Below are 26524 nucleotides of genomic sequence, written 5' to 3'. Positions count from 1 at the left end.
TGCAAAACCTAAAAAGGGTGTCCCGGGTGGGCACTGGGACACCCAAAATAAAATTTTAAAAAAACTCTAATTTATTATTCATTGTTCCTCAAAGGAGCACCCAATAATGCACTGTGGGGGCTCTTTAATTATTTTAGCTTGGTGATATCCCTAAAAGGGACAGTGGAACCACAAACACTTTTTTAATGCTGCATGGGGCTGCAGGGAGTGCTGCAAGCCCCAAGCAAAGTTAAAAACAAACAGTAAGTCTCCTGGGTCATTGAATCCATGACCCCTGTAGAACTTACCATATTTCTCAAAAAACACTCCCAGATGGAGATCTATGTACTTCAGCTGGAGTGCATGGCTCTCCTGTGGTTGTTTTAGACTGCATTTTCTGGGGTGAAAAATGTTGAAAGAAAGACTCAGCGGCATGTTGGTTTTATGTAAAGTACAACAAAAAGTCTGTCTTTCTTCCCACAAACAGCTTTAACAAAAACAAGCACTGGCAAAGCCAATAGGTCTCGCCTGTATAATTCGGGTGCCTTTTTTATTGGTTTGACCAATTCTCATTTGCTAGGCATAGTTTTAAAAAAGAAAACTATTAAAAAATGCTGAATACTACAGGAAAACAAGCATTTTTAGGTATCTCAGAATCGCACATTGAATTTAATATTTACAACCATTATAAAAGGCATAGTTTATTTTTCAAATATTTTTCACCTAGAAAAAGGTGGAGCTTTGTTACTACTGAGATTCATTCACATGTGCTCCTTTTAAGAAAAACCTTCAAGCCCTTTAAGTAACACTCCAACATGCTCATCCACCTAATTGTTCCATCAGAATGAACCCAGCTGCCTGATTTTGTCCTCCACACTACATAATTTGAATGGTACTGAATATAGCCAACATGCTAGGCCATGTTAACATTGCTAACCAAGTCTTCGAAACTACTGCCAAGCTCAGGAGAAAGAATGCAAAGTAAGTCTTAGGGAGCCCATACGCTTTCCACTGGGACAAGCAGCTGGAAAGGACGTCGAGCCCCAGTGTTGAGGGGTTTGCCCTCGGCCTTGTCCAAAGTACAGTGTAGCTGAGGAACATGATTTGAGAAGTTGTCCGAGAACGAAACAAAAGTTACCTGTGAAATTGTTTAGCATCAACAAAATACAGACACCTGTCCTGGGTTGTGAATTCCTGTTATCAAGCCAGAAACGTCCCAAACATATCAATCCAGTCGCATTTATGTTTCTTTCTGAAAACTGTGCTATCCAAGAAGAAAATCCCCAAATTATGAATAATACTAGGTTTTCATTAGCTGTACTTTGATCATTGTAGCCTACCTTGATGAGCAATCGAAGTTCAATAGAACCAGAGAATAAAGAGTTATACGAGAACAAAAGGGGAGGAGGGACTAAGAACGAGTGAAACAGTAAACAAAAACGAGGCTCTTGAGAAACTAAAAGAAAGAAACAGCACACGAACAAGTGAGTTTGATATTGGCAGGGGAGACGGAGCGATGGAAGAGATATCTATGAGGCACAGATGAAGAAAAAGATATTATAAAATGAGGAGACTGAAGAGAGAAAAGTTGATATAGACACGAGAGACGTTGAGAGTGGAGTGAGCGACAGGAAGAAACAAGGAGAGTAAGAAAAGTAAAAAGAAAAACAGAGAAACAATAAAAGACACAAGTCTTCCAAATAAAAAAGAAAGAACACACTAGCGTAGATAGGCAGAGGTAGAGCGGAGACACCCCTCCTCCGTAGCTGCATTCATGAAAAACCATTTCAAAAGGGGGTGGTGATGGACAGAGTATCTGAGTTAATCAGAACACTCCTACCCAGTCAACAGATCAGGGCTTGATCCATCACCGTTTTTTAGCTCACTGCACCATCCCAGTTCAGAACCTGGCTATATGCAAATTAGTCTGTCCCTGGCCCAGTGCATCATGGGAACAGGGCAGACCAAACTACCAAGCCAATTTTTCACTGGAAAGGAAACAAGCTTCCGGGGACCGGTTTCTGGCATTACAGCCGTCTTCGGCCCGGCTTGCTTGAATCCTGATGGTGCAGTGAGCAAGGGACTCATGTCTGAGCATACCCTTCCACACTTGTGGTGGCCAAAATATTTCAAAAGGGGGTGGTGATGGACAGAGTATCTGAGTTAATCAGAACACTCCTACCCAGTCAACAGATCAGGGCTTGATCCATCACCGTTTTTTAGCTCACTGCACCATCCCAGTTCAGAACCTGGCTATATGCAAATTAGTCTGTCCCTGGCCCCAGTGCATCATGGGAACAGGGCAGACCAAACTACCAAGCCAATTTTTCACTGGAAAGGAAACAAGCTTCCGGGGACCGGTTTCTGGCATTACAGCCGTCTTCGGCCCGGCTTGCTTGAATCCGGATGGTGCAGTGAGCTAAAAAACGGTGTTGGATCTAGCCCTGATCTCTTGACTGGGTGAGAGTATTCTGCTTAATTCAGAGACTCTGTCCATCACCACCCCTTGTTGTAAATATTCATGAAAAACCAGGCAGAGTAGTACAACGCACTGAGCATTCTTAAAGTCAGCATCATAACCACTAGACAGCTAGAGTAGAAAAGAGAGCAAGTGAAACGGAAGAAAATCTACAGAAACTTCTGCTTACATTGAAATAACCTGCCTTTGTTCCAGGACGTAAAAACACCTATTGGTGGGAAATCAGTATAATAACAAGCACTTTTGTCGTGTTGGTGGGCTCTATAAAAGAAAGTCGTCAACACAAGGAAGGCGCATGCAGCACTACAGTACATGCTCCCTCCAGGTTCCAAAATTGCAGCTATGTTGGAACACATGAAAAGGGCAGTAAAATTAAGCAGGCTTTGTCAGCCATATATTCCAACCCAAAAAAGAATGTACATTTTGAAACACTCATGCTTGTGATACTCACAGATACTTCAAAGGGGAACAAACAGTCCTTTTAGTCAGCGAGTAGACCCCATTGTGGTGAAAACGACCGATGTAAACAATCCCCAAGCCTTTGTCTCCAATTGAGTCTTGTCCATAGCTTATTAGCACATAGACATAATCAGCCGGCAAGAAAGTGAAAGGGACTTTTGAAACACTCGTGCTTGTGACGGCATCCAACTTGCGGGCGCGAGCAGGCAAATGTAAACAAGCGCGCGCGGCCACGCTAATTGAAAACCTGCACACGCTGCTGCTCGGTCCAGCATGGTGGTTGCCAGCACAAGCAAGAGTGATTGAAAAGAGATGACCGATTCCAAAAGGTCATCTCCAAGAGAAGTGCTGCATGCTGCGCTAGGCTTTTTATTTATTTATTATTACATTTATTAAGCGCACAGCTACCCGGAGGTTTCCCGGCGCTAAAGCAAACTGATCGGTGAAAAGAGGGAGGGACATTAATTGTTAAAAAGCCATGTTTTTATTCCTTTACGGAATTTCAGAAAGCACGATTCCGTGCGCAAGGGTTGAGGGAGAGAATTCCATAAGGATGGGGCCAACAGGGCAAACGAGCGGCCACCCATTTTGGCTCTGTTAATGCGTGGAATTTTAAATTTGTTTTGTGACGAGGACCTGAGTGTACGGGGGGGAACATATTGTTGGACTAAGGCAGCAAGATAGCACGGGGCTCTATCAGTCATGATTTTATGCATGTAGCAGAGTGCTTTAAAGTGCACTCTGCTTTCAATGCGCAGCCAATGCAGGTTGCGCCTGTGATGAGTGACCGATGATCTTGCGGGAAGTTGGCAAATCAGACGGACTGCCATATTTTGAACCACTTGATATTTCCTGGTAACCTCTTTGGCAGCACCTAAGAGCAGGATGTTCCCATAGTCCAGGCGTGAGATGACAAGGGCCTGGACCACGGTCCTCAAAGTGTCTGTAGGCAGCATCCAAGTGATCTTCCTCAGCCACCTGATGATGGTAGTACAGGTGGCCGCAACTTTCACAACATGATGTTTGAAAGTGAGTTGGTTATCGAAGATCACACCGAGGTTGCGCGCAGACACTGATGGAATAGGTAGAGGACCCATCTCCGGGGCTTGACCCAATTATGTTAAAATAAAGACCCACAGCCATGTGGATTTTATTTTTTACATTAAATGTTCATAAAGATTTTTATAATGATCACTATTATTAAACACTGCATTGTGTGAATTACTGAAACATACATTTGATAAAAAATATTGGTGATTTATGGAGAAAGATGATAGATTTGCTTTTGATATACTGATATGCTCACCCCTTGATAAAGCCAATAGGCCCACTTTTTAGATTTTGGTGTCGTGACTCTTTGACAATGTAAGTATGTCTGCCTGAGTACGGCCAGGACCTGCAAGACCACCTGCACCGTGGCCAGAAGGCTGTGTGCAGCGTTGGGTTGCTTGCCAGAGAGGGGTTGGATGCAAGTTAAAGAAAAAACTAGAAATCCACTGGAAAAAAAACCCAAAGGTTAAAGTGAAAATATAGTTAGGTATGATACTATCTTTCTTTGCATTAAAAGGTTGAAGAGATGTTATATGCTGTTTCAAACTAACAAAACCATAGAAATTCAACAGTTATATATCTGTGCCCTAAGGTAACCATAACTCACACTCTCGCAGGCACTGCTAATTACCCTACATATTACATCACTCATGATATGAACTATGATCACTGATAAAATCACTGCAACATATGAAATGAGATCATTGATGACAAATCAATACCAAACAGTTTCTTATTGTTATAAAGTTATAGGCTAAACCATTCACAAATCCACAATCTTGCTTGTTGATTATGTAAACCCTCACACACCTCATAGGGTTCAGGACTTTCATCAAGAAAAAACGACTAAATGCCCTGCTATAATACTGTCTAATAATGTCTAATAATGTCAGCCAGCCTAACGTCTATTGGGCTAGGACCATGAACAGAATGCAAAGGGTCAAATCGATGATTGTAAGGGAAGGAGAAAGGCAAATAATAGGTGCAATAGGTGACTTGACACCCTTGATTAAGGTGGGATTACAGGGGCATGTCTCCCTCTTCATCCATGTACCAGGATATCCTGAAAGTTCAGTGACCCAATACTAGGTCGTTGTGGTATATGGCGATTTAGTCATTTGCATGCTTTTCATATTGTCTGGGCGGGGAACTCTCAGAGTTCCGGAAAACTCTGCACTCGCGTTCGTCAACGTCAAGTTGGCGAGCAAGGAAAGTCCACCTCCCGGTGAGATTTTTCCTCATTCACGTTTGTCCACATCAAGTTGGCCAGGGCGGAAAATCAACCTCCCGGCAAGATTTCTCAACACGGGCGGTCAGATTTCTCATTGCGAGTGGCCGCATATGCTTGCGACTGCTCGCATTGAGAAATCGCCCATTCCCGTTGAGAAAGCTGCAGCTAGAGTAAAAATCTACTCTAGCAGCAGAAAGGAAGCAGCGCCCGCTTGCATTGTGCCATTCGAGATGATTGTACAGTGCAGACAAGCACCTGGCACTAAAATCACCATGAACGGCATTCATCTAGTGCACTAAAGTGGCCTTTAATGCTGAGCGCTGAATCATGTTTACTTGCATGTGTAAGTCCATTTTCTCCATAAGCAATCCTTTTATGGTTTTTATCATACCACGAACGCCAAAAATAAAGAGATACAAAGGTGTTCTGATGTATTTTTATTGTGAAGTCATTGGCAGGAAATTATCCCAAGTGCTCCTTGGAACACAGTAGAGCCACATCCTGGTTTTTAAGAGACCAAAATGAGACCCGATGATGAAGCATAACACCAATAGGGTGTGTGAGGGTCAAATATAATAAACAATCAAGATTGTGGATTAGTCAATGGCCTAGACATTTATAAAAATAGGGTACTATTTGGTATTGATTTATTGATGGTGGAGGATGTATCCTATGGTTGTTTCCAATCTTCCCTTGCAGTTGGCTGACCACCTGGTCACTCTGGTCTATTATATGTGGTGAACAATCATTGACGACAACACTGTACAGTAGTGGGGTTTAGTGAATATAGTTATTTATTTACCGACCATGTGAGATATCTATTGAAGGACCAATTACTTTATCTTAGTTGGCAAATGTTCAAACACTTACCTATCATGTCTCCTTGGTCATGGATCATCACAGCCAAGTCTTTAAATATTTGATTGACATCCAAAATGTCTGCCTGGTGAAGGAAACAGATGAGACGACATCATTACAGCTTTAGGAGGACTAGTAGTTTGTCTTATAAGAACTGTATATGGGCAACCGCTTTCAGGTTTTGGATGCTAAATGGAGGCATATCTGAAAACATAATATAGTTTTAGAAGGCAAAAATAGGCTTCCAAAGACAATGACATGACTGGATAATCTCCCAAAGATTCTGGGGAGGCAGAGGGTAGGGGCAGACAACCGCTCCGCACTGTTCAAACTCTTAACACGCTTGAGCACGGCACCTCCGTGTCACCTGACAAGTCTTTTAGAATTTTGTGGTTCGGTTGAACCTTGCACCATACACACAGTACACTCAGTAGGTAGCACTTTAGGGGCAAAATATATGTGTGGGTTAGTTAATCATGTATTTTTTTGGTCCTGACTAAGTGTCACGGATCCTTAAGACCACTAGATAGGCGCAAAACGTGTTGACCAATTACTAAGAGAGAGACATGAGGGAGGCTTTTCACTCACGACTAAAGGGTACTTTTCTTTACCCAGTTGTTGAAAACTGACTACCAGGGTTCCTTTCAAGCCTTTATGGTAGCATTTGCCTGTAATAGGTTTTTATTCCGGACACTTATTAAAGGATTGCTTGCTACCTCTTCAATCAGTTTTAATCCACAGCCACACACTCACTACTCCACTGCACTTACCACCTCGCTTGCATTCATCATATGGCCATTTCTAAAAAAAGATCTTCTCTAAAATGACCCTTTGGGGGACCAGTAGGGCATTGCAGCGCTGGCCCGACGAGGAGCACTGCCCTACAATGAAGCAGGTCATCCCCTTGGGGATTTGTGTGGGCAACATGAAGCAGTCTTGTTGACTTTTTTCATGACCTCGCTCTGGTCACACACAACCTGTTCAGATTCTCTCTCTGTAATCATTTACGAACAGTGCACTAATCGATATATAAAATCATTAGGTCTATCAAAATGTCAAAATAGTCAAGTAGATTATGAAGGATCTGCCTAAACAAGGTACACTTGTAATTTACACATATACACACACATATTTTGAGCCTATACATTTGTGGAACTGTAGAGGTTTGCTTTACTCTCAGGTGAGAGTACAGTTGTAGAGTTTGAACAACTCTACAACTGTACTCTCACAGTGAAATTATGTTATGCTGGACGTCTCTGTATTTATAGCTATATTTAAATGTCTATACACTCTGGTATTTGAACAGACCAAACCAATGTGAGAAACAATGGGAAGCTGTACCTTAGCAGAATTTTGGAGACAATTTGATTGTCATTACTTTAGCTGGTGAGGGCAGGGGATCACGATGTCAGGAAAGAACGGAGTTTCAAACAGGAAGGAAAGTGAATGATCTTTCAAGAAGTGCTTATAACTTGAATGCCAATAACTTTAATTTCTTTATATGACAAATCAGAGAGGTTTGAACAAAAAAAAAGAAAATATAATTATGGAACATAAACCCCAAATAAACTAGGGAAGATTTGCAAATATGGCATTAATAAAAGCTAACTGAAAACATACAATGAGAAGATTGTTCAGATTACCATTTGATCCATTTATATACACCAGAGTTTACATTTGTGAAAAATCTAGAGGCATTATAAGACAGCCCTGACAAGATTCTACAATGTTACAAAGTCAAATCTCATAACTAATTGTAGGTCAGAATAGTGCCATCTTGAATTGGTTGCCACAGAACACGAAGTCACGCACAAAACTGTTAACAAGTCTTGTCAAAGCCAACAAGGCAGGTTACTAATTTATATTGTTTTAGTAATTGTAAGATTGTAAGCATTCTGGGTACCGTGATAGTACAAGTGTAGCATATATATTTAGTTATGTCTTGATACGTTATGCAATTAATGATATAAATTGGTATGCATTACATTAGGACTTGGAAATTTGTGAAAGGAAAGGTATTAAGGAAGAAGGGTGGATTGTTTGATACAATGCTAGAGTACAATATGATAAAGATGGGTGCAATATATACGCAGAGCCCTCATCCCCTCCAAGGAGAAGCGTAAGCCCTGTTCGTTAAGGCACAGCATGATCCGATGGCCGCCCTTCGAGCCCGGCCATCTGGTCATGCACAATGCTTTCCCATGTCACTACCAGATGTCCGAGCCACCATGGAAGTCCCAAATGGGACTCTCGAGTCCAGCCAGGCCTCCAGGAGGCCAGGTGCATCAGGGCTCAGGAGCTATGACCCTGCCCTGCCCTCACACTCTCGGCTCCATCCTCCGGTCTGCTGCACCGTCAAGGGCCCGGACAGTGGCTCGTTTAGGCCCGGAGAGTCTTCCCCCACTTCACCTGCATGTTAAGGTGCCTGCGGACCCCGTGCCTGAAGCGCTGCTGGGGTTCCGTGCCCCCGGCGCACAGAGCCCTCCAAAGGCAAGCGGAAGCCCTTTGGTTTAAGGCATAGTATGACCAGATGGCCGGCTACCTGGTCGCGCCGAGGCCCCTTAGCCATCTGACCGTAGGCAATGCTTTCCAATGGCACTACCAGAAAGCCCACCGACCTGGAAGTCCCAATGAGGACTCATTTGCCTCCCCGATCCCAGCCAGGACTCTAGGAGTTTGAGTGCATTTGCGCCTTCGGTTCCCTCTGTCACTCGGTACGCACAGATTACTAGAAAGGGGGTATTTTTCCTTCAGATTACTAGGTAGAGATTACTTCGGACCCCCTTGAAGTCTGGTGATTCTGAGGCAGACGAAGCAAGGGCCCTGCCTCCCAGCCCCTCCTGATCTGCCTTTCCACCGAGCCTGCCTTCCCGGGGAGCACGAAGGGATAAAGCCGGCATCCCAGCGCAAGATGGCCTGCCAGGGGAGGGCCCTGTCGGCACCATGCACTCCGATTGATTGGGCATGCTTGGTCCTTTTAGGGATGGACTGCTTTGCCAGCCTCAGCTGTTATTTCATCAAAGAGTTTCCACCTGGCCGGGGTCTGTCCAACCCCCCGGCCTACCGCTTGGCGGAGGCCAATCCCCTACCCAGCAAATTAACCCCGACTCGCAAGTACATAGTCAGGCAGACTCTGACACCCCGGCCCAGGTGTCCCTGATTGATGGGTCACATAGCTGGCAGACGGATACATTAACAGGAAACCCTAGATCAATCTCACAGATGGGCCCAGCACCACTACAAGGGTCCAGGGAGATTGGCCCCAATAAAGCACACATGACCGGAGGGGAATATGCGCTCTCAACACACCATAAAGTCAGATGCCACATGAGTTAGGAACATATAGCCCATCAAGACACAGAACACGCAGTGATCATGCGCTCTCTATGCCGGATACCTGGACTCGTTAACCACTGGCCACGTTGTCTCCAAGCAAGATTGATACCCACCCGTAATCTCTATTAGTCAATTAATTTAGGACTCCAAAGGCAGCAGCTTACATTCCTTACCATACATGGATCACTGGAAATACTTTATTATCTACGATGAACTGTATAAAAAGAGGCTGCAGACCGTTGTAAATTGAGACAGTTCTCAGACACCCCCCCTCTCCCCCTCCATCTGTAACTGTTCTTCCGGCCGCTCGGTTTAATTTAACAAACTCTTCCTGTTTTGCTAAACGCCTCTTGTAAAACAACTAAGACTATCTTCTTGGACCTTTCTCACTCAAGACACCCAGCAGCATTTAACAAACCTCTTTTTCAGGTGGTGTGTCAGTGACACTAGTGAGTTTATCAGCCAAGATGAACTAATTTTGGACACTTTCAAAGGACAGGATAACATGCCCCTGCTTATCCACACCCCTTAAGGCAGTGATCATTATTAAGCATCAAAAGTATGCAGTTGGGATCTAGTGTAGTAGTGCAGGATTTTCCGTTGCAGTAAATGAATCCCAGCCTTTGTGGCCACCTCTGCATGATGTTGCTTGGCCACCTCCCAGTCTGTGGTGTCAGGGCACCCATGTCTAGGAAGCATTTACCTCACAGCCTGTCCGATGGGGACATGTTATTGAGTAATGTTTTAGAAATTAATAGCCCTTTCTGACAGTACCTCCGATATCCCCGTGAATATGAACAACTACTGCATATCAGAATATAACTAATCTGAGTACTTCTGATTCTACTAGCCCAAAGTCCTCCTGGATTTAAGATAATATGGCCCTATGCCTTTATACATCTACCAGGATTGGAAAACCATTCAAATCGCTCTCACGGAAACCAGACAAACATTTCAGCTCTGGTAGTTATCCTCTATCCTTAATGGGGTGCAGCCCATTAATAATTTCCCCAGCCTAGTAGTTTTGTAGTGTCCCTCCACATCCGAACCATGATACCCATATGTTCAGGCATTTGTGTTACCTTCCTTTTTACTTATATCACTTACAGGTACCAAAGTCCACCAAATGTGAGGCTGTCTAGGGGAGAGTTCCTATAGAGGCGAAAAGGCCCACTCATACGCCACCAACAGCTCTAAAGAGGAGTCGTATCTGAATGAATCTGTCAGCATAATTCTACTATCATTAACTCCTCTATAGAGCATGGTCAAGGATATTCTGGGAGTACCCCTGTACCTTAAGAGTATAAAGCGTCTCATTGGCTTCCTTGAACAGGATGTCTGGAACCACCAGTAGGGAGGGTTTTGTAGAACCTAGGTCAGTTTGAGGAACATTATCATCTTATACAAGGTTGCCCTATGAAACAGCAGTGAGACGGATAGCTAGCACCATTATTTCATCTGTTCTAAATTTGGCCAGGGCCAGCACCAGGCCCAAGTTGCAGTCCAGAAATCCTTCCCATCACACTAGACATAGACCCCTCAGCTCCCTTGTATTTGAAACCATCAATGGAAGCTACAGAATCCCCCATCCCGGCCACGCAGAGATGAAAAGCACTGATTTGTCACAAGTAACATGAAATTCGGAGTATGATCCAAAAATGTCAAATCTAGAGAACATTCTAGGCTGGGATGATGTAAAATACACCAAGTTCAGAAATAAGTTGTCAGCATAAAGGGAGATTATCTTCTCCCCAGAGGATTCCAAACATAGGCCCCTAATTAGTGCATCCTTCCATATCCAAAAGGACAAAGATTCAAACACCCAAATGAACAGCAACGAGGTAAGCAGATTTACTATTAACTGAACATCTACTTACCTTGAGGATACAGTGGTATATGATATAGTGGATGCAATATTTTTGTGATGCGCTTTGATTCAAGATAAATTTGAGAATCTGGTTTGCCTGATCAATTTGATAGGGCCTGTAGACAAAAAGGGCCTAACAAGCTCAGGGTGTCTTCTTCTACTTATTGACCCAAAGCAATCCCACAGGAGATCAGGGTACCAACACCTTAGGGTATGATCCACCAATGACTAACTACTATTTGAAATATTATCACTGGATAATTGATCATCCCGCACCAAAAGAGCAAGTTTGTACTCAAGAACATCTCTGTCTCTGTTGCGGCTAACCAACTGGAGCTAGGATGAATGAGAGTCCCATGACTAATGGGTTATTCACTATTCATTACAAACCTCTGGATAGCCTGTATGTGTCAAATTCAAATTCAAATTTCACAAGTGTTGTTGACTGCCATTTCAAAAGCAATAGGTGTGAGTCAGAGACCTTACTGCCTGCCTACTTTGACACAAACATGGTTTCTTGCAATTGATCATCCGAAGAAAAGGGTTAAACATGAAGAGAAGGAAGAGGAGAGGCCCATATCCAATAAAAATCCTATCAGAAGAAATGCAAGCTGTAAAAGTGATGGGAGCATATCAGCATGCAAGTGGATGGAATCCTGGCTCTCAAAACTCTTGCCAAGAGAGCTATAGTCTGTTGGGTCACCCTGCAGCTTTGGTATTTTCTACAAGTCAGGAGGAAGGAGGGTCCGGAGCTGCAGTCTGTTGACAAGGTTAGTAATAAAGAAATTCACAGTAGAAATCATGTGTTGCAAATGGTAATATTTGCAGTGCTTTATACAAAATTAGTAATGGATAGGGAACATCTGAGACCCTGTTGCATTAAACTACCATGGGCCTCATCTTTTTAGGACATTCTACAATGTCCTATTCATAACATCCGCAAAATGCCTAACACCCACTGTGTTCAAGGGAAATTTTGTTTACGTATGTTTATGTTCAAAGATATGTCCACACCTCCAACTTCTGTATGGCACTTTCTCGTTCTTTAATTAATTCAAGGTCCTCCTCTGTTATTGCTTCTTCTTGAGATTGCATTTGATTCCAGTCTTCATTACTGTAAAAAGAAATACTTTTTTTTTTACAAAATCACAATCAAATTTCAACAATACTGAGTCACAAATGTAATATCAAAGCGGAAGTGACAACTAAAAATGCTGCAGGTGAAAACATCACTTGACCCAAATGCCTACTAATGTCTACTATCTGCTGCCACCTAGTTGTCATCTTGTTAAGAAGTACATTGGCCTACACATTACTTTTAAAGCTAAAAGAGTACTAGGTTGGCTAAAAATATATACTACTTGAATTTTCACTGTTCAGAATCATAACCTCCAAGTAAGGACTACTGCCAGCTCAGAGCAAAGTGCAGCTCTGTTGATCTGGAAGTTGTTGATTATGATGAAAACAGATGCTCATATGCGGGATGTTGAATTACTGCTCCTTCTTTCTGGCATCCAAAGGAACCAGTCAATGTTTAGGATGCAAATTGAAAGAAAATAAAAAAAAGAATCTTTCTAATCTTATGTGGCTAAGCAATGATCACCATGCACTCAGTTGCTAACTTTTGACTGTTTGCTTTGCACAAAATCTATACGCCAACGATTCAAGTTTGAGCGAGCAGTGTAGTAATCGGACTTCTGAACTTGAGAAAGGTTTTGTGGCTCATGAGATTACGGAAAGGCACAAAGGATCTCTCGACCAATTCAATTAGGATGCATCTCTTAGGGAGTCTCTAATTTTTGATTAAATTATAAAGCAACTTTTAATGAGTCCCAGCCTCATCCCACCCAAAAGAGAGAAAAAGGACATTAGTCACTGCCCATAATGGCAAAGAGACTGAAGTGAGGAATAGGTCAAAGATTCTGAAGCCACTTTTAATACAAGGTGGATTTGTAGAGCGTTGTATCTCACCTGTGAGGGTATCCAGGCGCTATATAGGTGAGTGTAGGCGTCTGGAGAGGCAAGGCCTGCGTACAGGCAGTCTTGATGGTCCTGCAAGAAGACTAATTGAAAAGGCAGGTCTTCAGATTCTTGCGGAACTCTAGAAGTGAGGAGGAAGCCCTGATGTGTTGGGGGAGGTTGTTCCAGGATTTGGAGTCTTGGTAGGAGAATGATCGACCTTCCATTTTGCTTCTCTAAATGCTGGGTGTGTGCGCGCGAGTGAGAGTGATGCTGAGTAACGTTGTCTGGTGGGTTGGTAGAAGTGAAGCCAGTGACTGAAATATGCGGGTCCCGTGTGTTGTAGTATGAATGCATGTGTGAGAACTGGCAAGGCTTCTGGATAGGAAGCTAGTGGAGCTCGCTGATAAGTGGTGTTGGTTCTGCGCAGGAGGTTGAGGACGAGTCTGGTAGGAGCATTTTGGACGGTTTAAAGTCTGCGAAGAAGATGGGATGCTGGCATAGAGTGTGTTGCTGTAGACCAATCTGTTATTAAGGACTGCATAATGGTACATCTGGTATCCAGCAGGAGTCACTTGAAGGTGTTTTGTAACATGCAGGGGATGTGGAAGCAAGAGGAGGTGATGGCAATAAACTGGGACTTCATGGTGAGGTTGGTGTCAAGGATGAGGCCTACATTCCTAGCTTGGTCATTTGTGGCGAGTGTGGTTCCAAGTTCCGCATGCCAAGGTGTCCTACGGTAAGCTCTTATTCTGAAAGAACAGCACTTCAGTTTTGTTCACGTTGAACTTGAGGAAGTTTTATTTCATCTAATTGGCCATGCTGGTCAGCAATTGGTTGAAGTTTGTCTTGGTGGGGATTGTGCCATCTGACAGGGAAAACTATGAGCTGGTTATCATTCGTGTAGGAGATGCGGTTGATTCAGTGTGAATCATATGTAGTTAGCCTGTGGAGTCATGAACAGATGGTCCCTGTGGGACTCCGCATATGAGGTCCTTGGGTTCTGATGTGAACGGTGTGAGCCTTCCTTGTTGAAGGAGGCTATCCATTCGAGAGCTGGCCCTTTTATTCGGTCTGTGTGTAATCTAGCAATGAGTGTGTGGTGGGAGATGGTGTCAAAGGAGGCAGAGGGGTTGAGGAGGATGAAGGTGGAGGTCTGTCCACCATGGAGAATGGCGAGTATGTCATCTGTGGCAGTGGTGTGATAGGTTTCGGTTCTATGGTTGTTTTGGAATTTTGATTGCGAGTCATCCAGGAGTTTGTGGCTTTCTATGTGGCCAGAGAGCTGTCTGTTGATTATCATCTCAATTCATTTTGCTGGGAAAGGGAGCAGCAAGATGGGTAGATAGTTGCTGAGTACTTCAGGGTCGGCTGATTTTTTTTTTTTTTTTGAGGAGGGCGGTGACTTCAGCGAGTTTTTAGGTATCTGGGAAGGTGGCTGTCTTGAGGGAGATGTGGATGTTGAAGTGACTACAGCCCTGATCATGGCTCTTCCCAGGTTGTAGATATGGCAGGGGACAGTGGGTGCCCCTGAGTGGATTGTCTTCACTACTGTTGCAGTGTCCTCGATGGATAAAGCGTTGTCAGGTGGGAGTCTTTGGTTGAGGAGGTTACCAGGCTGGAAAGGTCAATGGGGGGTGGCTGGGGTTCGAAGTTGCCATCGATCTTGGTGATTTTTTACATGGAAGAAGTCGAAGAGGATGTTGCAGAGTTCTTATGGAGGGGTGCTAGTGTAGGCAGTGGCTGTTGATTTGGTGAATTCCTTGATGATGGCGAAAAGTCCCTTGCTGTTATTGGAGCTGGATTCTATTCCCACGGTCAGAGCCTTTTTCTTGGACTTAAGAATAAAGTTTCCAATTATTAAGAGTTTAACTGAGAAAAGATAACACCATGCCCAAACCTTGCTTGTTCCTTGCAAGTGAACTGCATAGACTGTGATGCTGTGAAGCATGGTCCTATCCAACAGGTGCACTGGCAGCTCTCAGAGGAAGAGGTAATGGGTTCCACTTCAATTACAATAAAATATTGCAGTATGTTGTCCATGCACACAACAAGCATTCCCTGAAAAATAGGTAGGAAGGGTTAAACTACTAGAAATGAAGCCTTCCATTTTAGAATGTTTGTGTAATAGTGTGTTTGAGATTACAATCAGTAGATTGAAGGTAAAACAGGCAGCTACCTAACTGAACCCAGAGGAGCCTATAGTCAGAGTTTAAGGCTGAGGAATGTGGAAAGGACAGACTAGTCACTGAGTCAAATAAGCTTTGGGGTGAGGAATAGAGGTAATTTCATTTTGTGGAAGTCTGTGCTGTAAATCAAACGAGTAAAGTTTTTCCAACTTCGACTTGGGAGAAAATAAGTACGAGCCCGTTTAAGAATGCATTTAAGATTTCAAAGTTCATCTTTTACAAATACACTACAGTCAAGAAGTTTGAAACCCTGGTGCCCTTGTTTTGTAGCTTTTTCTCATTTGAAATACACACGGAGATCAACCGTCTGCCAAGTAAGCCAATGTGTGATTACAGTTTTATTTTTTTCTGGAGCAAAGGCTCTGACCACTTTGCAGTCCACAATTACTCTAATAAACAGGAGTCCTTTGGAGGAACTTAGACTGAATTTCATAAAGTAAAGAGTGATAAATAGTACAGAAAACCAAGGGCCTGTTATCGGGTTAGGTATATCATTAACAAATCATCAGGATAAAGCTGCTGACACTAAATACACAGATGGATTGATAGCACTTTAGTGAGCACTTTATTCTGAATTTAGGCTAAGTACAATGCATGCACTCCTTCTGTTTTATAGAGCAGCAAACATCCTTCCAACACAAACTGGATGTGTCTTCTGAGAATCTGTCTCCCGTATGTAAAAGAAGTCAATTTGGGAAATAGAAAGAACATGTGTAATCCCTGATATTGCAATGCCTGCCAGTTATAAGCCACAGTGACCGTATAGAAAATTCTGGGATCATAAAGATCTAGAATGAGATGGTTAACTGGATTTGTTACGGCCATGGTAATATTCACATATTTAGATCAAAAACAAAGTACCTGCTCTTTTGGTCTTTCTGGACAAGGTCTACAGCTCCCAAATCACATCTCAAATTTCAAACATCTATGCAAAAGTCTCTGTCAGAAAGGGAGTATGGGGAGGATGTGTGAAAAGAAAACAGGTGAGAGCTGGTGTCACAAGGAGGAGGTTATGACGTTGATTTTTAAGATGATGTTTGTATGGGCGAGGGGAGAGATGACAGCAGTATTGGTTAATTGTCGTAGGGTTTGGTTGATGAAGGTGAAGGGTGGAATTGGGAGAGGTGGTATAGAGGATTAACAGAGAGATCAGTCATAAGAAGAGGTGTGTACGGAAGACAAACAGTTAGAAATGGTTAGGGGTGGTGGTGTAAGTAGCGCTATGATGTGGAACTGTAGTAGACAAGGAAATGTACTTGCCAAAAGTATTATACATTTCTTATCTGATAATTCTCCTTTTCCAATTCCGGCAAGAGAAGTAGACAGACTGACAGACAAATAGACACACCTTTATACCCCACATAAGTGGACAAAGAGCTTTTTGAGAGGAACATAGTGCATGTTGCTAAATATATAGTTCTCTGCTGCGCTCTGGAGAAAGGTTTGTGCTTTACAAATAGCCCCAATAAAATACATTTATGATGATTCATGCACATACTTTGTGTAGATTTCTTTTTTTCAAATTCTATGTTAGTTTTTTGTAATTTATTTGCTGCATGTATATTGAAGTTGTAATTACACAAATTAGGTGGTCTTCCACTTACTTCTTAGATTTTGATATACAGTCATAATAAATAATAAAGTGACAGCAAGCTTTCTGGTCATACTCGTGGTTGTGAAAAGAATATACAAAATTGTAACATAAATATGGAAAGAACTTACTTGTCGAAGGAAACCAACTGCTCATCTTTTTGTCTCTGATCTTCCTAAAATAAAGTAAAATATTACTTGCTAATATGAATAACCATTTAACATCACATAAATTAACAAACAAACTTATTGAAATTGATCTATGTTAAAATATAGTTTAGCAAAATGGGTACACAACAATTTAATATACTGCATTGGTTTTAATATCAAATGAGGCAATACAAATATTGAATTCAGTTGTTTAATTTGAACAACCTGCATGTTCATACATAAGTGAAACAGCAATGTACATAACAGTGCTAGGAATGGGTGTCAGACATCTTTTAAGAAATCACTCAATTAACACCTGATGTTCTTCATTCTATGATGTGTTAATCATCCCAATGTAAGCAGAGTATTAAAGCATGTGTATGATGAAAACCCTGGCAGGCTACATCAGTCGCTAAGCATTTTGCCTCAAGTTCACTTTTGCACAAGTCTACTAAGGTTTGTGTGCACATGGACGCTTTTGCATGATGCAACATAAATCTTGGCTAATTTGTACCCTTTCCTGTCTAAAAAGAAAACAAAACACTGCAATTACAAAACTTGACATTTCTTTGCCACAAACACAACAGTCGGGTTATAGAAAGGGATTACAAGAGCAGCAAGACTGAAAGTCTTTTTCAACCCAAAAATTCCTTTGAAAGTAGACAGTTTTCATCTTGAATTCTTCAGGGGCATATGTACTTAGAGTGGGATCAGTTCAACTAAACCTGACAAACTAAAGTTGTACAGAAGCAGACATTATTTGACTGGATTGCACAAAAACAGACCAGGACCAGGCAAGCAGCATAAGAGCAGACATCCTATTCCAGACCCATTTATTTTTTAATCGTTATGGCAACTACTCTTACGCAACAGTCAGCAGGAATCCCGAACCTTTAAATGAGCTAAACAAGACCAGGACGTTATATGCTTTTAGGATGATGTGAGAAGCAGGCCAAATATGTTAGAGATGATCTTATAGCTGAAATAACTATGTTCACACAGATTGTCTTTAAAGGGAAGGAAAATCAAAATCGATTTGTAGCTGGCCTAAATGTTTGAGCAAACTCCTCCATGTAAGCCAGAATTTCTGACCTACATAATCAAATAAATGACAGCTCAATCAAGGATTATGGAGCAGGCAAATTATTCAAGGCATGACAACATAAGAATGCCTGCTTTTCCAGAGGGGCTAGAAAAGGATAATCCTGTTGACTTTTTGTGAATAACAATATTAAAGTGAACATCAGGAATATGTATGTAATTGTAGTTATGGTGAGTTGTTATACATACTGAGCACTTAGACTTCAGATTTGCTGCCTTTGTGGGCAGGTGCTTCCTCTAGACTAGGATCAGATTACATATTGAAGACAATGTAGGCTCCTGAGCGCCCATACTTTTTTGTTGGGAAGTGTCACTGTTAGGAATTGAGGAATGTAAGATTAAGTTTTAACTGGGTTTCACAGGTCTCATAGCATTAGTAGAGTCCTTTCTATAAATGAGTGTGAGACTGTTAGCAGACTTATCCCATTGCAATGAGACTTCAGCTTTGGGCAGCAAAGTAAATTCTTCCTAAAACTGCTCTCCACAGAAAATATTTGCATGCTTCACGATGAGGCAAATGTACAATGCCTGAGCCCATACTGTCATCTTCTGTAAATCCGGTAGGATCCGTACCTTTATCTAAGTAATCTGTAATTGGCAAATACTACCCAGTGGTCTCCTCAGTCATCTGGGGAAGAGAAGCTGCTTCTAGTAAGAATTCAGAATCAATATGAGTCGCCAGAGAACTTCGACTCAAGATAGCTGCACGTACGTGAGGTGGTACATAACTTAGAGCAGAGCAACAGAATCATCTCCCATCACAACCCAAAATCATAAACGAAGCACGAGAAAAGAATTGTAAATATCCCACGAACAATCTGATATTAGTTACTGATATTAATGAAGATGACCGCTAGAGAACCGACCGCAGGCTGTGCGAGAAGCAGGCAGGCACACATGAAAAGGCCTGGGTGGGGAGTATGGGACAAAACTATTTTATACTAGGTTTGACACATGAGAGTGGGGATGGACAGCGAGAAGAGGCCTAGGACGGCGAAATACCAAATACAATAATGAATATGTCGCACAGGAAAGATTATGAGCAATAATGTGATTCTGTACCAGCTCCTGTCATCTTAACATGTTTGTATACTATTGGTAACTGAAATAAAAAGCTAAAAAAAACAAAAGAATTCATATTCACCGGTGGACACCAACAAGCAGTTCAACGGGAATAATATTTTCGACCTGGTTTTGCTCATGTTCGCGGCTCAAAACGGCCTACAGCGCACTCCAAATTCCTTCCTCCCCTATGTATTCTGGAAGTAGACACTCCTGTTGAATTAGCCAGGTATCCAAAATCTTTCATATTTGAGGCAAAATACAAACAGACGACTGCCACTGACTCGGAGGTGGAGATTCAAAGTTGCCCAATTTCTGTTGGCGCTAGCTCTATGTGACCAAATTCAGGGATAAGGGCAGCATTAGATAGTTGCTGGATTCTCCCCCCTTAATATTAGACTCAGCCGTGGTTGGTCAGCTAGAACTAGGCAGGTCACTCACGCCCGTGTCAGTTTTCCAAAACATGACTTACCCATTTGGTAAATTCACGATGTCTAAGGCAGGAGTAGTTTTATTGTCATATTTGAAGAAATAGATCAGGGAGGAATCCTTTTCAGACAGCAGGTGACTGTAAGCTATCATGCAATCTCGTATGGTTTAGTCGTGTCACAAGGAGCAGTGCCACCAGCTTTATCCCGGAAATCGATTTATGAAAAACAGAAGTCATGTGAGCTACCCTTGCCCTCCTTTCTCTACTTGTCTAAATGGGTTTAAGTGGGAAAAAGTTTACTTCACTTACTTGGCTTTCTTGTATCTTTGTGTGTCTCCTTGTTGGACTATAAACTTGCCAAGTGAACTATAGGCTCCTGCCGTGCTGCTATGTGAAAAGACCTACCAGGGTGTTTTGGATCAATGACAGAATCAAAGTGGCTATTGCTAGCAAAAACAGAAAAAATCTTGGAATGTTAAACAGAGCTACGGCCAGTTAAATCAGTCAAGCCATAGGCCTATAAATTGCTTGCTTCAGGAAAAGACTTAACCTGCATACTTTGCCTCACTATGGGCAAAATCTTGTGAAAAATGCCCTCCCAGCAGCTTTGTGTCTGCTCATTATCAAAACAGATAAATCACGTAGTCCAACTAGCACAAGCCATGCAACATGCTGAGCCCCAAACAGGAGTTCATTCTACTTCACCTCCAGGCTGGAATCTTCATTGATCGTGCTCACAGTCTAAGAGGGGCACCTCTGTCGTGACCAGCAGAATACCTGGTAGCACCCAAACTCTTAACCCAACATCTAATTCGATCCTGCATCACACCATTTAGGAATGACAAGCTACAATGATGAGGATCTCCGTACCACCTGGCAATGCTGCAAACAATAGGGAAGTTTCAAGCAGGGAAGACCCTGGAGTGACAACAGCACCCACATATATTATCAAGCTTTCACCGGAGCAGTCTGTGCTGCGCTGTGGCCCCCTATCCCAGGGACACACTGGACAGTTAGCAGGACATTAGTTGTGAGCCAAAACATGATGATGGTAAGGGGGAGAGCAGCTCACATGGGGGCTGAACATTCACTCAACCACCGTCTTTCTTCACCTCCACATTACCCAAACAAGCATTTGCAATGAAATAGGTCTCGCATTTACGCGAGTTTAAGCTATTAATATTCTAAATGACAATGCCTTTAATTTACGATTAGAAAACCAAAACATAAATAAAAGGCATTGTCATTTACAATGCCAATAGCTCAAACTCGAGTAAATGCGAGACCTATTGCATTGCAAATGCTGGTTTCATTAGGCTTTGTTTTTTTATGCTGCACTGAATCAGGAAAAAACGTTATTTTTGCCATTGCTGCACATCATCAGCTAAAGGAATTGACAAAGCCAATAGTGGAAAATTCGAGAGCTGCTGGTTTTGCCATTGCTTGTTTTTCACAAGCATTGTTTCGTATATCCATGAATATAGCACTCAAAATCCATACTTTGCCTTATTTCATGCAGCTTCAGACAAATATATGCAGCAACAACCAATGCTTTTATCCTAGCAGCATGGCGCCAGCGAAGTCACTTTCTAATGTTGTTATATGACACTCTAGTTCATTCGTACAACTTTATGCTCTCATATCTAATTCAGTCAGCCTCTCGTGTTCGGATTTGTGTGCTTAGCGTTTACTGGACGATACAGAGCTGCCGGATCATTCTGGTGCAGTGATTGGTTTAGCTAAAGACGATAACTTGTAAAGCGTGATAGCGTTTTTTTGTTGTTGTTGTAGTTCTGCACGGGGTTGGTGAAATGGAATCGTCTTGGGTGAACTATGCTGCAGGGTGAGATAGGGGCCGTGCTCCCTCTTAAAGGGTCAGTTGATTCGGAGCAAGGTGAGTGACGATGGTAACCTCAAGTTATATAAATCCCGGCATAAGTACTGCGGTAGTAGTTCAAGAGGGAGGAATACTTGCAGTTACGGTTGGGTAGGAACTTGTTTCAAAGCTCGATGGACATCATCACATGCCGTTTGAGCTTCATCTCATACTGCCAGTTTGAGATCTTCATTGAGGTGCCTAGGGGGTGAGTCGCTCGGAATTGTAGGCGCTTCTTCTCCTCAGCAAGGACTACTTGCTAACACGTAAGAGCTTACAAGTGGAAGATTTTGGGAAAAATAATCGGAGGAGTACCTTTTTCCCATTCACTTTATTGAACGAGAGGCAGTTTCTGGCGGGAGACAGCTAAAAATCGGGTCTTTTGGCATGGATGCATTTTGTGGTCTTGCAGAGGTGGCTGTTTTGTGGAGCTAGACTGTCGCGGTTAGCATAGTTGAGCTGAGCCTGTACTTGGGACCAGTATTGCCAGATTCTGAGAGCCATTCGAAACCCAAAGCTGTCCAAGTGTAAGCCCAAATTCAACCCAACACAGACCAGTATCAGCCCAAACAAGCCCCTTGTATGGCAGCGTGCGGGGAGCCTCTCGGGCAAACAAATGGCCGGTGTCATTGGGCGCCGCGGTCACGTCACGGGGGAGGGGGGCTTGGTCGTGCCAGGGAGCCGGTCTTAGAGGCGCGTGTACGGTGCGTGTTGACAGGCCGTGGAGCCCGCGGCAGAAGGGGGAGGGAAAGTGAAAGTTACTTCACGAGGCTTGCAAGGGAGGCAGGAGATGGGCACAGCGCGGGAGTGTATGTGGTGAACGCGCGCGTTCACCGATCCGGCCTGCAGCCTGCGCATGCCCATCTCCTGTCTCCCTTGAGAGCCCTTGAAAGCATAGTCGACGACTATAGGTATCGCATTGAGACAGCACTTCGCGCTGCGTCGCAGGTGCGAGACCTAAAAAGGGAAGATGATTCCTCCTTTTGCAGCGATTAACACATCTTTTTTTCAGGAACAAGTCAAACTGAATGTTATTGTTAGAAATGGGGTTCTAGTTGGCGGAGCTATGCACCCTGTACAAGTAGGGACCACCACTCTAGTCAAGGTAAGTCAGATACAGATAAAATGTGCTCATCCTCTGGTAGCTTGGTACAGAGGAGGCAGGCTTAACTGTAAAGTATTCATGCATCAATTAAATACAGTAAAACAGAGAAACACACCACACAAACATACATGTTAGACAAATAGAGTTTAATTTAATGGACAACACAAGACCAAGATGACTAAAATTCTGAAAGTAAGACCGGAGTTATGATTTATTTTAAAGAATATCTTGAAATATTGCATCTAGAGTCATAAAACATCAACTCGGGCTATATGGTGGCGCTGGACCAGGTCAAATTCAGAAGAGTCAAGCAAACAGTGATGGAGTGAGGGTCGGATATAGAAGTCACGGAGGCCCGCTGAAAACATTACCTTCTCAGAAGATGCATCTACGGCAAGAGCAAGATGAGTCAAGCAGTAAGGTAGTTGCATCATAGTTAGGCCTCGCAGATGGGTGCTGCGTTGAACTCCATTGTGATGAAGGCAATGCGTCGTCATCGAGCCTCACATTAGGGTCCCACGTTGTCGAACTCCTAACTATGCAGGTGAAGTGTCGTTGGGCCTCACAGCCGGGTCCCGCTCATCGTCGAGCCTCGCTGGGATGTCCTCGAAGAAGCGCTACATCGAACATCAAAGAAGAATGCATTGGTTCTGACTAGCGCAAAGCAGGCAATGCGTAGATTAAAAAACAACAGCAACAGAACCCCCTTTCAAGGCCCAGCATTGGATTGGCACCTTTTGGCAGGGCAGGACACACAGCTAGCAGAGTCCAGCAGCTGGAGCAAAGCTGAAGGAAGTCTTTGATGTCCCAGATACTTCAGAACAGAAGGCAAGCCTGCAAGCCCTCTGAGTTGCTTGGTTCTGGAGATGTAGAGATTCAGGTCCAGTCCTTCCAACCACCAGGCAAGGGGCAGCAGGGAAGGCACAGCAGAGCAAGGATCCAACAGAGTCCAGCAGAGTGTCAGTCCTTTCAGCAGCACAGTAGTCCTTTTCCTGGCAGTGTCTCCTCAGGTCCAGAATGTACAGCGTTGGTGGTGTCAGGGGTCCAGTACTTAAACCCAGTTGTGCCTTTTGAGTGAGGGAGACTTCAAAGAGAGGCCTTTGAAGTACACAAGGTCTCTGCCCTTCCTGTCTTGGCTCTAGTTCTTTGTGTTGGGACAAGCACAGCACTGTTCAGGTGCAAGTGTAAGCGTCTCCCTTTCATCTAGCTCAGGAAGGCCCATCAGCCTGGGGATGGGCCATCAGGGTTTGAATGTCAGACTTCAGCTCCCTTTGTGTTTATCTGTCTAGAGAGGATGCATAAACCCCAGCTGTCACCCACGCCAGACGTGTATTCAGAGACAGGCAGAGCCAAAGAATGGTTAAAGTAAGAAAATGTCAACTTTCAGAAAGTGGTATTTTCAGACTTACAATTTAAAATCGGACTTCACCAAAAAAGTCTTGAGACACCAAACTCCAAATTTCTATCTGCTACCACTAGAAAATTACACTTATAAGAGGCAATAAGGCAATCTCCGATGTTAACCTATGGGCAAGATAGAACTTGCCGTAGTGAAAAACAAATTTAGGAGTTTTTCACAGCCTGCACATGTAAAACTTAGAAGTACATGTCCAAGATTTAAACTACACTGCACCCAGCCCCTGGGGCTGTTCAGGGCCTACATTAGGGTTGACTTATATGTATTAAAAGGGAAGATTTAAGGTTGGCAAGTGGGTTGCCAGGTCGAAATAGCAGTTTAAACTGCATACACTGACCCTGCAGTGGCAGGCCTCAGACTGAAGTGGGTGGCACTAACAGTGCTACAGGCCCACTAGTAGCATTTAATTTACATGTACAGGCCCTGGACACATGTAATGCACTTTACTAGGGACTTATAAGTAAATTAAATAAGCCAATTGCGGCTAGCAGTTAAAGTGCCCAGAATCCTAAAGCCAGCAAAAATGAATTCAGCAAAACAGGAGGTCAGAAAGCAAAGAAGTCAGGGGAATCCATGCCACGTCTGCCAGGTTCAACAGTTAAGCATAAAACAGCACAAGGTTTTTCTTTTCAAAATTAAGGCAGAAAAAGTTTAATATTCTTGCTCTGTATTCGATTTTTATTTACTTATTGCACATTATTTGAGAGATAATCAATGTACACTTAAGGTGAAGAGGGAGAATAACTCACCTCAGAGCCTATACTTGAGGAAAAGGGAGAAGAATGGCTTTCCTTAGTGGCTGCACCACACACAGCCAGCATGAGTGTGATTTTTCCAGGGCAAGAAGGGTTGAGGAGTCAGCTTTGGTGGAGGGAGTGCAAATAAGGTTTGGGTATGTCAGTGGAAGTGCTCCATCATTTCAATAATAAATAAATAAATAATTCAAAGAGCAAATGCATTGTGATTGGGCCAAGACAGATTACATAGGAGTTCAAGTTTTTTTAACAAGTCCCTTATGCAAAAGAATGCCAGATTGGATTCCTAGATGACAATTTTGTGGATGGACTTAGGCATTTTCTGAAGATCCATCATTGATTGCAAGTTATGATCTAGGAGAGCAGCAGTCATTTGATTAGCAGAGAGACTGGACCTACTCCTGGAGTTCTGTATCAACTATTAATTGATCTAGCCTCTCGAAGAATCTGTATTTGCAGAGGCACATTCAGAGAAATAATTGATTTTTTGAGTCGGTTGAACCACCTCAATTGATGGAAGGCTAAGTTAAGAGTCTAATCACTGCATGCAGGGATGAGCTTTGTAAGTTGAATAGAAGGCAATAATTTTGGATGAAACTTGATCCAAGTTTAGGTAACTTCTTTTTATTTAATACTATTGAGGCATAAGTCAAGACTGGAATCAGTTTTCCCTTATGAGCTGTTATAGTGAGCCTAATAATAAACACTCCATATACTTGTGAAAACATTTCTAGGGTTTTTGTTACAGTAGTAGCCTTTGTTTGTAATGTATTTAGATGATATACTGAAGTGAACTTTTTATCCAAATGAAATCCCAAATAAACGTATGAATTTGCTGTCTCCACTGTATTATGTCCTAGGTTCCATATGAATATATGAGAACTCTTCCTAAAATATATAACTTTTGTTTTGTTGATGTTGGCAGATAGACCATTATTCCAGTTAAATTCACTGTGCTGTAAATTAATGTTGTAATGTTCAACATTCCGTCCATCATCTTTTTGTGTTGCATGTTCACCCTAAGTGGGAAGGGTATTCCCAGACGTGGGTCTCGTGCTCACTACGCCACTGGAGTCCAGCTATCCTGGCTGAAAACCCGAAACCGGTCCTAGGATGCTTGATTCCTGTCCAGGGAATACATGGCCTGGCAGTTCGGTCTGGACTGTTCCCATGAGGCACAGGGTCAAGACTGATTTGCATATGGCTATGTCTGAACTGGGGTGGCGTGTTGAGCAAAATAACGATGGATTAAACCCAGATCTGTGACTGGGGGTGAATGTTTGTCAATGTTCAACATTCCGTCCATCATCTTTTTGTGTTTCGTAATCAGATTGGAGCCTGAGAGTCCTTCAAGAATTGAAGCTGCCTCCAACTCTTGTAAAGAGATTTTTAGAATAGTTAAGGATTTCACCTCCCCCTCCTGGTGTACCCCTAGGAACACCCACTCCGAGTCTTGGATTGCTGAGCTAGCCAATTTTTTTGCCAACAAAATTCAGCTCATTCAAGCCTTTTTCACTACAGCGACTGCTCCGGCGATTAGCAATTTGCCTGTGTCTCCTTTCTCTCTCAACCAGCTGAACCCCTCACTTTGGGTCTTTCCACCTATTACTTCCCAAGCCTCTCTTAACTTA

At 42.9% G+C, this 26524-nt stretch overlaps 1 protein-coding gene across 1 annotated transcript in view; it reads right to left on the bottom strand.

The window, feature by feature from the left end:
* STX12 (syntaxin 12) overlaps positions 1 to 26524 on the bottom strand; it is a 208488-nt gene that overhangs the window by 33047 nt on the left and 148917 nt on the right. The window contains exons 5-7 of the mRNA XM_078682502.1: positions 17130 to 17173; positions 12274 to 12373; positions 6069 to 6141 (exon numbers count right to left, since the gene is read on the bottom strand). Coding sequence (XP_078538628.1) covers positions 6069 to 6141; positions 12274 to 12373; positions 17130 to 17173 — 217 coding nt within the window. The remainder of the gene's footprint in view (positions 1 to 6068; positions 6142 to 12273; positions 12374 to 17129; positions 17174 to 26524) is intronic.

This window comes from Lissotriton helveticus, chromosome 3_1 (genome assembly GCF_964261635.1).
Source record: "Lissotriton helveticus chromosome 3_1, aLisHel1.1, whole genome shotgun sequence".
Lineage (NCBI taxonomy): Eukaryota > Metazoa > Chordata > Amphibia > Caudata > Salamandridae > Lissotriton > Lissotriton helveticus.
This window is presented reverse-complemented; position numbering and strand designations above follow the sequence as displayed.